Genomic DNA, 15,000 nt, shown 5'->3' on the forward strand with positions numbered 1-15,000 from the left:
GATTTAAGAACATTTTTACATGAAAATAATGTCTAGCTTCATGTGTCAACCCCCATCCATACCTTGTATGACATGCACCATGACACTATCGGGTCTCCCAGCAGATGGCCAACAGGAGTAGTTGCCCGAATCTCGATCTTCTGCTACGGCCACCGTCAAGGTACTTGTCGTGACGTTGGCCACTTTTGTGACCACTTTGACGCGGCCACTCTCTCTCTCCACCAGTCGGTCGTCCTGATACCACAGTACGAGTCCTGCAACAAGAGAAGGATGCACAGCTGTCAACAGATGTTAAATGAATTTTTCTTAAACTCCTGGTGTCTTCCAAGTGTCACTTCTGCATGCATTAGATTAATAAAAGGAAGGCAAGGCCCGTGGGTGACCAAAATCATCTTTCTAAGGCCTAATGCACTTTTGTCATCAACGAAAATCACATCCAGAAATGCATGAGAATTCAAGATGAGAGCAATAGGCGTAGGTATACCATACGAAAACAAATGTGCTACATAGGAATTGGATCAACTTTCCAATTGCCATTTTCTATGTTTCGTTTAGCTCAGCACTCGAGTTTGTCACAAGACATATTTTCAAAGAGGTGAAGGCGGAAGAGAGATGAGTAACCAGAGTACCTGGAGTGAAAGAAATCTTGTCGCTGTGGTCAAATAAAGAGTAAAGGGGAAGAAGACGAGATCAAGTACAGTATATTCGCTTCTTGGTCGAGGCTACAACGGATATGTTTCACATCCAGGAAACATGACCTTTGCCATAAATTGAAAGACTTAAGAGATATGTTTATGGAGAGAATCATGAGCCATGAGGAGGTTTCTGGATGATTACGTCAGTTGAAACACTCACCAGGGATTACCAGCTCTTCTTTAATCACACACTCCAGAGTGACAGTGCTCCCGGACTGAACGTAGAGAGTTTCTTTTCCCTGTATATTCGCTCGCGCCTCTGAAAGTGAAAAGAGCACCTTTGTTAGTCATCTTCTAGTCTCATTAAAACATCTTTTACCTATGCATAAAGTCTCGTATAAAAGAGAATGAAGGTAACATAACAACCTTTGATTTTGTACAGATTTTATTTTATTTTTTATTAATTTTTTTGCTATTAACTTAACGGGGAACACGCTTCAATTCTTACTTTTTCACTGGATAAAGATTTTATTATAAAATAATAATCTTTATGTAGTGAGGCTCCAAATAAATGAATAGCCTAGATATTAGTACTTGCTCGTCAGATTGCAACAACACAATATTTAATATAAATACTGTATATAGTATAAAGTACACAAAGATTCTACCTTCATGGATTACTGGTAAAATCTCAATTTATAAAAAACTATTTGGTTAATTTCATGCCTTAATAAATAGACCATAACTAAAACATTTTTCAAATATTGATTGAAATTAATTTAAGTGGAATTCTCATAATTTCCTTTTAAAACCAGTGTCGGGACATGAGAGGTGCAGCGAACTTCTTCTGCCTGGGTGAAATTACACGCAAAGGACGTTAAAAGCAATTAAAGGCGTCTTGTCAATGGCCCTCAGAAGAGAAATGGCCTCATTGAGTGATAGTGCTCAGAGCAGTTCATTTCCTAACGCAGTCAATTTCCTTGATCGTTATTTCTTATCTGACGCAAGGTGAGATTTAGCAATCTCTGCAGCTTTTTCCAAGATCTTTGCAGATTACGTAACTCGACATAGCAAGTCGTTATCGAAGTGAATTTTTGTAAAGATTGGATTTTGGATTTTTAAGTCCTGTTGCCTCATTTTGAATCTTCGAAAACCAAAGCAGTCTACTTTGTTAAAAGAAAAAATTGTCTTCGTCATCTTCTTATCTAAAATTTTATCTTTTAAATCAAAATAGTAATTTCTTACTTCACGAAATTTTTGAAATTAAAAATTTGTAAGTTAATAATCAGGCTACTTTTCATGTTCAACCCTTCACAGAGGACATAACATAATTGAATCGTATTGTATAAAACACTTCATACGTACATGCGTGCACAAAGACATGCAACACACACACACATAATATATATATATATATATATATATATATATATATAATATATATATATATATATATTATGTGTGTGTGTGTATGTATGTATATATATTTATACATTATCTTATTGGTAGAGGATCTTCAATATTTTTAGATTTTTCCTGTTACTGTGTGTTTCTACCTAAACACACCCAAAATCACGAACACATCTAGTAAGCGAATACCTGTCATTTTCTTGTGATATTCGCTTAGATAATGAATTCACGTGCCTCTACTGTGATTTTTGAAGATAATTGGTATATATATATATATATATATATATATATATATGTATATATATATATATATATATATATATATATATATATATATATATATATATATATATATATATAAATTCGCGTGTGTGGATGTGTAAGTAGAACAGTAAGTGATCAAACTAAAAAAAACATCAAAGAAACTGCTATCTTAAGAAGTGACGAAGTTCGTTTAGTGAATAAGAACCAAAGGCAACGATTTCTTACCGATAACTGTCAGATTATACCAGGTAGCAATCCGAGGTTGAGTGTTCACTTGACATGAATACTGGCCAGCATCTCTTGGTTGTGTGTACTTGATAGTCAGCGTCCAAGAATCCCCCACATGAGCCACGCCGACTCGAGAATCGGACGAAAAAGCCACTTGACCTGAACTCAGAACGTGCAGGTCACGGCCCCTTATCCAGGATACCTGTTGAAAGGTTGACACAAAAAAAAAAAAAAAAAAAAAAAAAGCAGAATTCCCTTAATGAAAGGAACGTGATTCATTAATGGGCGGGAGGTTGGTTAGTGGTTTGAAGTGACAGGTTAAAGGGGTAGGTCAGTTGATACTGAACTAAAGAGAATTGAAGCTTTTTCCACAGTAATAATGGCAGTTAATTCCAAATACTTTAAGCGTCGATAGGGATAAATACGCAATAGATATCTGACGGTTGAATATACTAAAAATTACTAACGATTCAAATGTCTTACATTATTCTTAGTAAGATTAGGCTTTCTGATCTCTCGAAAACTAAATCTATCTATATCGTTTTCAATTTATAATTTAAAGTAATTTGAGCTTTTACTTGACCCAGGAAAACAGCTTGCATAGACGTTCATGAAACAAGGGAAAAAACCGTCACAATTTTTCCCAAGGATGAATTTTCGAGATGGTTTAGGAAATGAGCCCCAATAAACATGCAGGTTAACAAAAGATTTACAGGCAGCTCTAGACATCCTTAAATGGATAATCAAAAAATCTTTTATCAAGGATGGGATATGATATGTAATATCTAAAAAACCAGTATAGTCGGTATAAAACATACACTTTAACGATTCATAAATGAGTGAATGTTTCGTTATAGTTGTACCTGCTTGTCTCCCAGTTGCTTGACGATGCTAAATGAGTGATTGTTTCATTATAATTGAGCCTGTTTGTCCCCTAGTTGCTTAACAATGCTAAGTGGGTGAGTGTTTCATTATAATTGCACCTGCTTTTCTCCCAGTTGCTTAATGATGCTAAATGTGTGAGTGTTTCATTATAATTATACCGGTTGTCTCCCAGTTGCTTAACAATGCTAAGTGAGAGAGTGGTTCATTATAATTGAACCTGTTTGTCTCCCAATTGATTAAGATGCTAAATAAGTGAATGTTTCATTATAATTATACCAATTGCTTAACGAGGCTGTAATTGAATGAGTATTTCATTATAATTGAACCTGTTTGTCTCCCAGTTGCTTAACGATGCTAAATGAGTGAGTGTTTCATTATAATTATACCAGTTGCTTAACGAGGCTCATTGAATGAGTATTTCATTATAACTGTACCTGTTTGTCTCCCAGTTGCTTAACGATGCAGGTGAGCGTCGCTGCCTGACCAGCCCTTGTGGTGATCTCCGTGACCTGAGGAATAACGAAGTAGGGTCCTTCGGGCGGGTTCATGGCCGCTTCCTCCTCGGTGAAGGATCTTCGTCGGCTTAACACCGACGCTGGGATTTCTAAAGTTGGGGGGCCAACTCCCTGTAAGGTTGACGGCCCCATTTCGGCTTGGAGGAGAACGGAAGATTGCAGGGAATGACCGGAATGGGAGAATGAGGCGTGGGAGGGTCCGGCGAACTGGGATGAGAAGGAATGGTGATGGTGCCCTCGGAGAGAGTAGCTGTTTTGGGCGTCGCTGCCGGATGCTGTTTGGTTGCCTCGTCTCTTGATCGACGATGATCCGCCGACTGAAGAAGAGAGAACAAAGAGCAAATTAACGTAAAAAATAAGAAAAATAACTTAAGTATTTTATGCATTCAACATGTTGGCAATGTAAATATATGTATATATACATATAAATAATAATATATATATATATATATAGTATATATAGAATATATATACTATATTATATATATATTATATATCATTATATATATATTATATATAATTATTTTAAATAGTATATTATTATATTATATAATATATATAGATATTTTATATATATATGATAAGTGTGCCGTTTAATCAGAGAAGAAAGAGATAATTAACGTTACTAAATTTTTTTTCTGATATATTTTGTGTTCAACATGTTGGCAATGCAATCATATATTATTTTTATATGAGTTTGTGGGCGCGCGCTACGCATGCTGGAACCCGGCGCTGCTGTCTCCTCTACCCTCCCGATCCCTTACCTAAAAACCTAAAAGAAGGAAAAGGATGTAAGTTCGACAAAAAATGCAAATATATGCACCCTGTAGCCATGAATCATAATCAAATAAATAACCAACCAAGTAATAAAATCCAAAATAAGAAAGAAACAAATAAAGAGAGAAATCAAGAATATCAGGTAAAAGAGAAAAGCAAACCACCAATGAGATATGCAGAGGTGTCAGCAAAAAATTTCAAAGCATCAGCTCCGAAATTCTACTCAAGAGATAATAAATGTATTTATTATGCAAGAGGATATTGCAGAAACGGAGAAAATTGCAGATTCAGACACAAAATGAATAATTATGATGAAGGAAGATCAAATATTATGGAAAAGTTGGATTTTTTAATGTCAGAATCTTTCTGGAAATGAAAAAAAGAACAACATACCAGAACAGGAAAGAGACATGGGAAATCCTTATTACTACCATTATTAAATGAAGGAGAAAACACGCAAACCATCATAGTGATGAATGCGCAGGGTTTAGTTACGAGTAACTCAAAAAGAAAAATAGAGTACTTAGAAGAACTAACCCAAAATGAAAAGAAAATAGATATAATGAATATAAGTGAAACCTGGTATTCCCAAGAGACTGGGAATGATGATCAAATAAAAGGGTTCCAAACTTATAGATCAGATAGAAAAAATAGGAATCAAGGGGGAACCGCAATATATGGGAAAGACAAAAACAAGGAAAAATATATGAGAAATATAGTACTCAGAATGTGAACTAATAGCGGTAGAATTTGAATCTGAAAAATTGATGAACATAGTAATATATAGACCTCCTAATACTAAAGAGTTTGACTTAATAATTGAAAAATTGGATGATATATGTAGAAATCACAAGGACTGGACTATTCTCCTATCTGGTGACTTCAACTTTCCTTTCGTAGAATGGAAAGAACGAATAGGAGATTGTGGTTGTACTTATACATATAAAAAAGAGAGTAATAGTAGTGCAGAAGATAAGAGGCAATTTGAAAAGCTATTAGATATGCTACTAGAATACAACATTCAACAATAAATCACCTGCCAACAAGAAAGGAAAATACTTTAGACCTAGTATTTGTGAACGAGATGAATTATATTAAAGAAATAATAGTTTATAATGCGAGTATTTCAGACCATAATGTCATAGAATTAACAGTTCATTCCAAGCAAGTGAAAATAGAGATAAGCAAGAAATGAAAAAGTGGGAAGGATATGGAAAATACAACTTCTACAGTAAAAATATAAAATGGTCAGAAAATTAATGAAGAATTAAACAAAGATTGGGATAACATTTTCGTAAGTGATGACATAAGGGTAAATACGGAGATATTATATATATTGGAGAAAATAGTGGAAAAATATATACCGAAGAAGAAAAGTAAACATCATTCATGCATACCAAGAGACAGAAGGATCTTGTTCCAGAAAATCAGAAAGTGGAAAAAAGGTCTTGCAAAAGAAAAAAAATGCATGGAAAGTTATGAGAACTAAAAAGTAAGATAGAAAATGCAGAACAAAAGATTATACAATCAAAAGAAATGAAAAACGGGACTTGGAAGAAAAAACCCTATTAAATATCAAGCAAAACCCCAAACTATTATACTCATATGCGAAGAAGATGAATAAAGAAGAATAGAAATAGGCCCTCTGAGAATTGAAGGGAGATTAACGAATGAAAAAAAAGGAAATTTGCAACATACTGGCAGAACGATATAAGAGAGAATTCACCCCTAGAATAGATAATGAAGATAATGATATAGAAGTAAGGGAAGAAAATAGTGAATATTTAGCTGACATAGAAATTAATGAAGCTGATATTGTGCAGGCAATTAATGAAATTAAAAATGGAGCTGCTGCAGGGCCGGCGGATGGAGTCCCTGCTATTTTGTTAAAGAAAGTAGTTCATTCTATCGCAAAGCCACTTGCAATATTATTAAGACAAAGTGTAGATACAGGCAAGATTTATGATGAGCACAAATTAGCATATATCACCCCTACTTTCAAAAGTGGATCAGACTAGAGGCAAGTAATTATAGGCCTGGGAGTCTAACATCACATATTATGAAAGTGTATGAAAGGGTAATGAAGAAAAATATTATGAAACATTAATAAAAAATAATTTGTTTAATATAGGGGACAACACGGTTTCGTACCCGGAAAAGTACACAAACCCAACTGTTAGTCCACCGTGAGAACATATTCAAAAATATGAAAAGCGGAAATGAAACAGATGTGGTTTATCTAGACTTTGCAAAAGCTTTTGACAAAGTAGACCATAATATATTAGCAAAGAAAATTAGAAAACACAATATCGTAGATAAAGTAGGAAGATGGTTAAAAGAATTTTTACACAACAGAAAACAGATAGTTATTGCAAACGATGAGAAATCGGATGAAACCAAGGTAATATCCGGTGTGCCACAAGGTACGGTGCTAGCTGCAATATTGTTTGTTATTATGATTGAAGACATAGACAGTAATGTTAAGGATTCGGTAGTGAGTAGTTTCGCTGATGACACAAGAATAAGTAGAGAAATTACTTGAGATGAAGATAGGAACGCTCTACAAAGAGACCTTAACAAAGTATATGATTGGGCAGAGGTAAATAGGATGGTATTTAACTCTGATAAATTTGAATCAATAAATTATGGAGACAGAGAAGGAAAGCTATATGCATATAGGGGACCTAACAGTGAGACAATCACAAATAAGGAAGCAGTTAAAGACCTTGGTGTGATGATGAATAGGAACATGTTATGCAATGATCAAATAGCAATTCTGTTGGCAAAATGTAAAGCAAAATGGGAATGTTGTTACGGCACTTCAAAACAAGAAAAAGCTGAACACATGATTATGCTTTATAAAACATATGTTCGTAGTCCACTTTTTGAATATTTGCCAATATGATATGGTACCCACACTATCAAAAGGATATTGCCCAAATAGAGAGTGTACAAAGGTCCTTTACAGCTAGAATAGAAGAAGTTAAGGACCTAGACTACTGGGAAAGACTACAATCCTTAAAATTATATAGTGCTACGAAAGGGAAAGAAGAAGAACGCTACATGATAATTCAGGCATGGAAACAGATAGAAGGAATAACAGAAAATATCATGGAACTAAAATATCAGAAGAGCAAAGCAGAGGTAGATTAATAGTGCCCAAAACTATACCAGGAAAAATAAGGAAAGCACACAGGACATTAATCCACTACGCACCAGCATCGATAATGCAGCGTCTATTCAATGCGTTGCCAGCTCATCTGAGGAATATATCAGGAGTGAGCGTAGATGTGTTTAAGAATAAGCTCGACAAATATCTAAACTGCATCCCAGACCATCCAAGATTGGAAGATGCAAAATATACCGGAAGATGTACTAGCAACTCTCTGGTAGACATTAGAGGCGCCTCACACTGAGGGACCTGGGGCAACCCGAACGAACTGTAAGGTCTGTAAGGTAAGGTACTTACTTAAGAACCTTTCCTGTCTCGTGTTTCTCTGAGATCGTGTCATTTTCAGGATATTTATAAATTGCTGTAATTCATTTCCCCTCTTTGTCTCTTAGTCTGTCATTTTGTACTCTTGCGCATGTACACACACGCACACACCAACATTTAACTTGTAAATGCGTATCCACCTATTATTCCTTTACAATTTATCGAATTACTAATACTTGCTCATATGATAATAGTGTCTTTCAGTCATGCAGGAGACATAAGCCAACAGACGAGAGAGAGAGAGAGAGAGAGAGAGAGAGAGAGAGAGAGAGAGACTGCTCGGATTCATTTTATTTTCATAAACGAGAATAAACGAAGTTAAGCACAAAAACGTTGCTGATGACCTGACTGGAACAACTGATAAAAAAGGCAAGACGATTGAGATCCCATTATATTATCGTCAAATTCTGCAAAGATTTCCTTTAAGGAAATACGAGGAACTGGCCTTGTTGAAGCTATAGGGGTGGCCCGGCGGCGATTGGGGGGCAAGGTTGGTGGTGGGGGGGGGGGGGGGGGGGGGAGAGAGACTTTAATTTCACTCTCATTTCATCAATAAAATGCGTGGAATTCATTTTAGAATTCCATATCGATATTTTTCCTTTACTTATTTTTTTTTTTTTTACCAGCGACTCCTTTAGCTATTCATTCCATCCTATGCCCGTATCTGGGTCTGATATTAAATCTATAGAATATATATTTTCTACCTTATCATCCATCCCCCCTTTGCCCCGTATCTGGTCTGATAGTAAATTCTATAGAATAATATATTTTTCTACGCTTTCATCAATGCTTTTGTAATCGTGTTTATCTATAATCATTTTAAGAAGCCGTAAGGTCCCCGAGGATAAAAGGCATTTCTAATTTCAATTTTGCCCAAAGTCTTCTCATCTCATTAAAGCGATAAAGTTACTCGCAGTCTGCCCAAAGTCTTAATTTCCTTAATGATTAACTTCTGTTTTAACCGCTGACAATAAAAGCAACCGCAAAAATCCAGGACCTACCAAATTATGCAAAGTATGATTAGCAATTACCATAATTAAACAAAGTAATTAGTACGTTCCAGCCATTACCCGGGATTTGTGTAATTTAGAATATCATAAGACTCGGCAGGGAGTAAATTAACTTTCTCCAGGATCAATGTTTGAGGCTTTATGACGAGAGGAAAGAAAGGATGACGGAGATTGGGGCGGTGTGAGAGAGAGAGAGAGAGAGAGAGAGAGAGAGAGAGAGAGAGAGAGAGAGAGAGAGAGAGAGAGAGAAAATTCCAGTCCCAGAATAAAAGTCGTCTGAAGAGATGCTGGTGAAACGGGTTTTGAGGGAAAATCTTTCTCAGTCTTGATATTATTATTATTATTATTATTATTATTATTATTATTATTATTATTATTATTATTATTATTATTTTCACTTTGTTATATAGAGATGCTGCACGTGTATTCATGTTGCTTAAGAGGCCTCAATTGGCGTATAAATAATTAATCATCAGGAAACGGTTGTATGTATTGTTGTGATGATGGAAAGTCTCGCAAATTTGTTTCGGGTATTTTCACTTAATCCAGATCATCTGAATTTATTTTAATTTCAACTTGAATAGAAGGTGAGGTATCGTGAATCCTCCGTTTGCTATTGCGAATATTACTATTATGAAAGGAAATCTTGCTTATTTGTTTAGGTAAATTTTACTTTATATAAAAATGTCACTTTTTTTGGACACTGACGTAATATGATTATGACGATGGACAATCTACATCAATTGTAACTAAGGGGAAGATTGCACCTTGACACTTAATAGAAATGGGTTCTCATAAAAAGTTTACGTAAGTAGTAATTTATTTTATTCTCATATAAATGCTCATCGCTAAACCTTTCTGAAGGCTTGATGTGTTAAGGTTGAAGAAATTCCTCTCTAAAAATATGCTTTAGAAAATATCAACAAAATTTAAAAAGTGAACTCCAATCTTTTGTCTTGAAGACACAAAGCTCTTAGTCTCAGGCACCCACTTTTGTTTGTTTGTTTGTTTGCTTTTTGTTTTTTTATATATAAAACTTGTGCCAGTTTTCTGTAATGTTTAAAAAGATACGTTTTGGAAAACAGACTCTTCCCAACTGTTACCCAGTTGCTTACACATAGATGTCTACTTTAAGTTCCCCGTTATTTGACAGAAATGTTATCGTAGCTAAGGATGAAAATAAAAAAGCTTTTATTTGAAGAATTTACAAAATGGCTTTTGTTTTTAAGAGCTTACAGTTGACTTGTTAGCTTCATTCTAACTTCGTACTCAAAATATTAGTTTTTAGGATAGCACAGAATAAACAAAGCAATGACGAAGCTGGGGGAAATTAAAAAAAAAAATGAGGGGCTTCATCAAAAACTTTTCCGCAAGGAAAATAAATGTACAGGAAATATTGGGCAAAGTTATTCAGCATCTTCAACTTTGGGAAAAGAATTAACATCTAATACATCACAGCGGGTACAAGAAAAAAGGATGAGTCGCTTAAGAAAAAAAAATATACAAATAGACCTCACCCCTTGGCCATGTCAACCAGCAAAAAAAAAAAAAAAAAAAAAAAAAAAAAAAAAAAAAAAAAAAAAAAAAAAAAAAAACAACAGAAGTAGTGAGAAGTGGTTTTTGAGGAAAGGGACAAACTGAAAACCCGAATAAAAGTGAAGAAGCAACATAGCGTTTTTACGCTAAATCACAGATCTAAATGAATCAGAGGGGCTGGAAAGGGAAAAGTTAACTTCGAGAAAAGTCCAATAACTTTGGCAACCTATGGATCACTGGGAGGGGGCTGGTCGACCAAAAAAAGACCAGACGTAGAAAATTGTCCCTAACTAAGGTAGAAACGGTGACAATTGAGAGCTTGATTGATTACTGAGAAGGGTTTAAAATGTTAATGAGACCTTAAGAGATTCCAGAGGCCTCATTGAGAAAGAACTGATACTTTCGTGGAGAAGGAAGAGATTAATTTTCTGAGTATGACGTTACTAAATTGCTTTCTTGGTTATGCAATGAACTAAAGTTCTCTCTCTCTCTCTCTCTCTCTCTCTCTCTCTCTCTCTCTCTCTCTCTCTCTCTGATGACTTTACTAAATTGCCTTCTAGGTTATGCAATTAACTAAAGTTTTCTCTCTCTCTCTCTGTCTTTCTCTCTCTCTCTCTCTGATGACTTTACTAAATTGTTTTCTTGGTTATACAATAAACTAAAGTTCTCTCTCTCTCTCTCTCTCTCTCTCTCTCTCTCTCTCTCTCTCTCTCTGATGACTTTACTAAATTGCTTTCTTGGTTATGCATTGAACAAAAGTTCTCTCTCTCTCTCTCTCTCTCTCTCTCTCTCTCTCTCTCTCTCTCTCTCTCTCTCTCTCTCGCTCTGATGACTTCACTAAATTGCTTACTTGGTTATGCAATGAACTAAAGTTCTCTCTCTCTCTCTCTCTCTCTCTCTCTCTCTCTGATGACTTTACTAAATTGCTTACTTGGTTATGCAATGAACTAAAGTCTCTCTCTCCTCTCTCTCTCTCTCTCTCTCTCTCTCTCTCTCTCTCTCTGATGACTTCACTAAATTGCTTACTTGGTTATGCAATGAACTAAAGTTCTCTCTCTCTCTCTCTCTCTCTCTCTCTCTCTGATGACTTCACTAAATTGGCTTACTTGGTTATGCAATGAACTAAAGTTCTCTCTCTCTCTCTCTCTCTCTCTCTCTCTCTCTCTCTCTCTCTCTCTCTCTCTGATGACTTTACTAAAATGCTTTCTTGGTTTTGCAATGAACTAAAGTCTCTCTCTCTCTCTCTCTCTCTCTCTCTCTCTCTCTCTCTGATGACTTTACTAAATTGCTTTCTTGGTTATGCAATGAACTAAAGTTCTCTCTCTCTCTCTCTCTCTCTCTCTCTCTCTCTCTCTCTCTCTCTCTCTCTCTCTCTCTCTCTGATTACTTCACTAAATTACTTTCTTGGTTATGCAATGAACTAATTTCTCTCTCTCTCTCTCTCTCTCTCTCTCTTTCTTCTCTCTCTCTCTCTCTCTTTCCTCTCTCTCTCTTTCTCTCTCTCTCTCTCTCTATGACTTCACTAATTGCTTACTTGGTTATGCAATGAACTAAAGTTCTCTCTCTCTCTCTCTCTCTCTCTCTCTCTCTCTCTCTCTCTCTCTCTCTCTCTCTCTCTCTGATGACTTCACTAAATTGCTTACTTGGTTATGCAATGAACTAAAGTTCTCTCTCTCTCTCTCTCTCTCTCTCTCTCTCTCTCTCTCTCTCTCTCTCTCTCTCTCTCTCTCAAACCTATATAGAATAACTTTCAGTGTAGAATCTTGACTTTGACTGCTAAAATTAGATAATTAATTGATGGACTTTATAGCTAAAATATTTGTTTCTAGGGGAAAACAGACATTTATATTGCATTTTAGTACATTTTTCCGTTCTTGCTTACAGTGTATTTTTCCTCAAATCTTAGACGTTTGTTGTCATCCTTTATATGTAACAATTTCATACTACTATTTTCCAGTGAAAACCTATCGTAAACATAGACTACAGTTAATCTATTGGTTCATTCTCTTTGTGCACTGTTTATTACGCACAATAAAACTAGCCCAGAAGATATAGCTTCCGCGTTTTTGCTTTGGCAAACTTTAATAAAATCATATGGTTTTCCTCTGCTAGAGATCTATTGTGTTACTCATGTTATTTATTGCCTAATATATACTTTCTTCGAATAAAATGTAGATCTCACGTGGCTACACAAAAGTCGTATTACCCAATATGTCGACCATCCAAAACTGTGAATGATTTACTATCAAAGTGAAGGAAAAATGAATAATTTATCTATAGGGTTTCATATACAGTCTATATTAAAACTTTTAGCATCCGCCACTGATCTTTCTATAACAAGGGAATATGATTTATACGGAGCCTCGAACAGCTGTAGGAATTTAATCCATATTTCAGGTTGATTTTAAGGTTGATTTTACTTCTCAAACATGCTGACTTTTGTATTTTATATAACAAGTCTTTAGATTACGTTGAATTGTGGTTCAGTGGCTGAGTTACACTGAAATCCAAATGGAATTTCATTATATTTGTGACTTTTATGCACTTCCCCTCCGTGTTAATCTAATCAATTATTAAAGATTAAGGCAGGGACCTGGTTTTTAATTGGTTTTATACATATTGGCAGGGAACTGGTTTTAAATAGAACCGCTTCATGTTTAAATATAATTATGCATCAGCTCATTCCAACTGCCGTTTTCCGAGAATAACTTGAATCATTTTGCTTACTGACTTACAGTAATATGAGAAGGGAAATGGAAAAATGCTACATCACTAGAAAAATATCGTTTATTATATTCGTAAAATTTTGTAATATTGCGCAAATGCGAAGACAAAGGACAAGGAAAAGATATATACCTACTTTAATCTTCCAATCCACCTTACGGAGTCTGCACCTTTTTCCACCTTGAAATAACGCGATATCTTCGAATACGTCGTTCATTCGTTCTTCTTGTTTGTGTGTTTCACTCGCATTGAGATCCATCTTTTCAAACACAAAGCATTACGGTAAAACCTTTTGCCATCACTCAACCCTGCGGATGTTGTTGTTCAAGCTTTTGGGAACTTTGAAAAGGAAACGATCACTTTTCCTCTTATGTGATCTGCAGGAATCTGGTGCAGTATTTCAGGGGTTTTAAACTCGTTTCTTTTCTCTTTTTTGGCATATATCCTTTGATGCAGTGAGGCCATTTTTATTGCAGGGTAAACCACGTTTCAATATTTCCTATAAAACGAGACAGGCTTAGTATTTAAGTACTTGAAAGAGAGATTTCCATCAGCACAAATTTTTTGTTGGCGTCATTGTAGTTTATTCCATGAGTTCAGAAAAACCAAAGACCTAACAATTCATGAATTTTCTGTTTGTTGGCACAGTTACCATTTCCAAACATAATCGTTCTATTCCTAAATATAATTATATATGTTGCCAGTCCAGTTCCGACTCTATAAAAATCACTTGCATTACTTTGCATACGAAGTGAAAATTATTTTTTTGCAAATATCGCAATGGTGGGCCGAATTGCCTTCGCCTGTAAAATTATCCCGTCTATGAGGATAATAATGACTATAGCAAAATGAAGCCGTTATCTGTCGAAAATTTCTCTATGTCTGTTATTCGCCATTGGCAATTTAAACGAATTACACCATTATCCTTTATTAGTGCCATTCCCATTTCCGTGTTGAAATAGTTCTGAACATTTGTTTACTTCCTGCGCAGGCGTGTGCAAAATTGAAAGGCCATTTGTGAAGAGTGAGGAAAATAAGAGACAATAGGAGAAACCTACAGTGGATTGTGAATGAGAAAGACAAATAATCAAGAATGAATAATTACGTAAGTAGAAAATACAATAGCGTAGAAACGATATATAATATATATATATATATATATATATATATATATATATATATATATATATATATATATATATATTTTATATATATATATATATATATTTTATATATATATATATATATATATATATATAATATATATATATAATATGGGCAGTGATAATTTAGTTAATGATGGTTTGCCGAGTTATGAATCACCGTGATATTCGACTATGTATACATAAAATATTGCATGAGAAGCATGTTTTTACTGTTAAAGGTTGTTACTATATTGTCATATTACAAATTTGCGCAACATTGAATTTACGTTTGCTGTACGGTGACCGTATTTGAAAGTTATGATAATAAACTAATATATATATATATATATATATATATATATATATAATATATAT

The 15,000-nt window shown here is 34.8% G+C and overlaps 1 protein-coding gene across 1 annotated transcript in view; it reads right to left on the minus strand.

Moving 5' to 3' along the window:
* LOC135206840 (muscle M-line assembly protein unc-89-like) overlaps positions 1–15,000 on the minus strand; it is a 43,851-nt gene that overhangs the window by 1,199 nt on the left and 27,652 nt on the right. Inside the window, exons 2-5 of the mRNA XM_064238326.1 lie at positions 3,857–4,254; positions 2,535–2,739; positions 856–954; positions 63–254 (exon numbers count right to left, since the gene is read on the minus strand). Of these exons, the coding sequence (XP_064094396.1) occupies positions 63–254; positions 856–954; positions 2,535–2,739; positions 3,857–4,254 (894 nt within the window). The remainder of the gene's footprint in view (positions 1–62; positions 255–855; positions 955–2,534; positions 2,740–3,856; positions 4,255–15,000) is intronic.

Source organism: Macrobrachium nipponense, chromosome 31 (genome assembly GCF_015104395.2).
Source record: "Macrobrachium nipponense isolate FS-2020 chromosome 31, ASM1510439v2, whole genome shotgun sequence".
Classification (NCBI taxonomy): Eukaryota; Metazoa; Arthropoda; class Malacostraca; order Decapoda; family Palaemonidae; genus Macrobrachium; species Macrobrachium nipponense.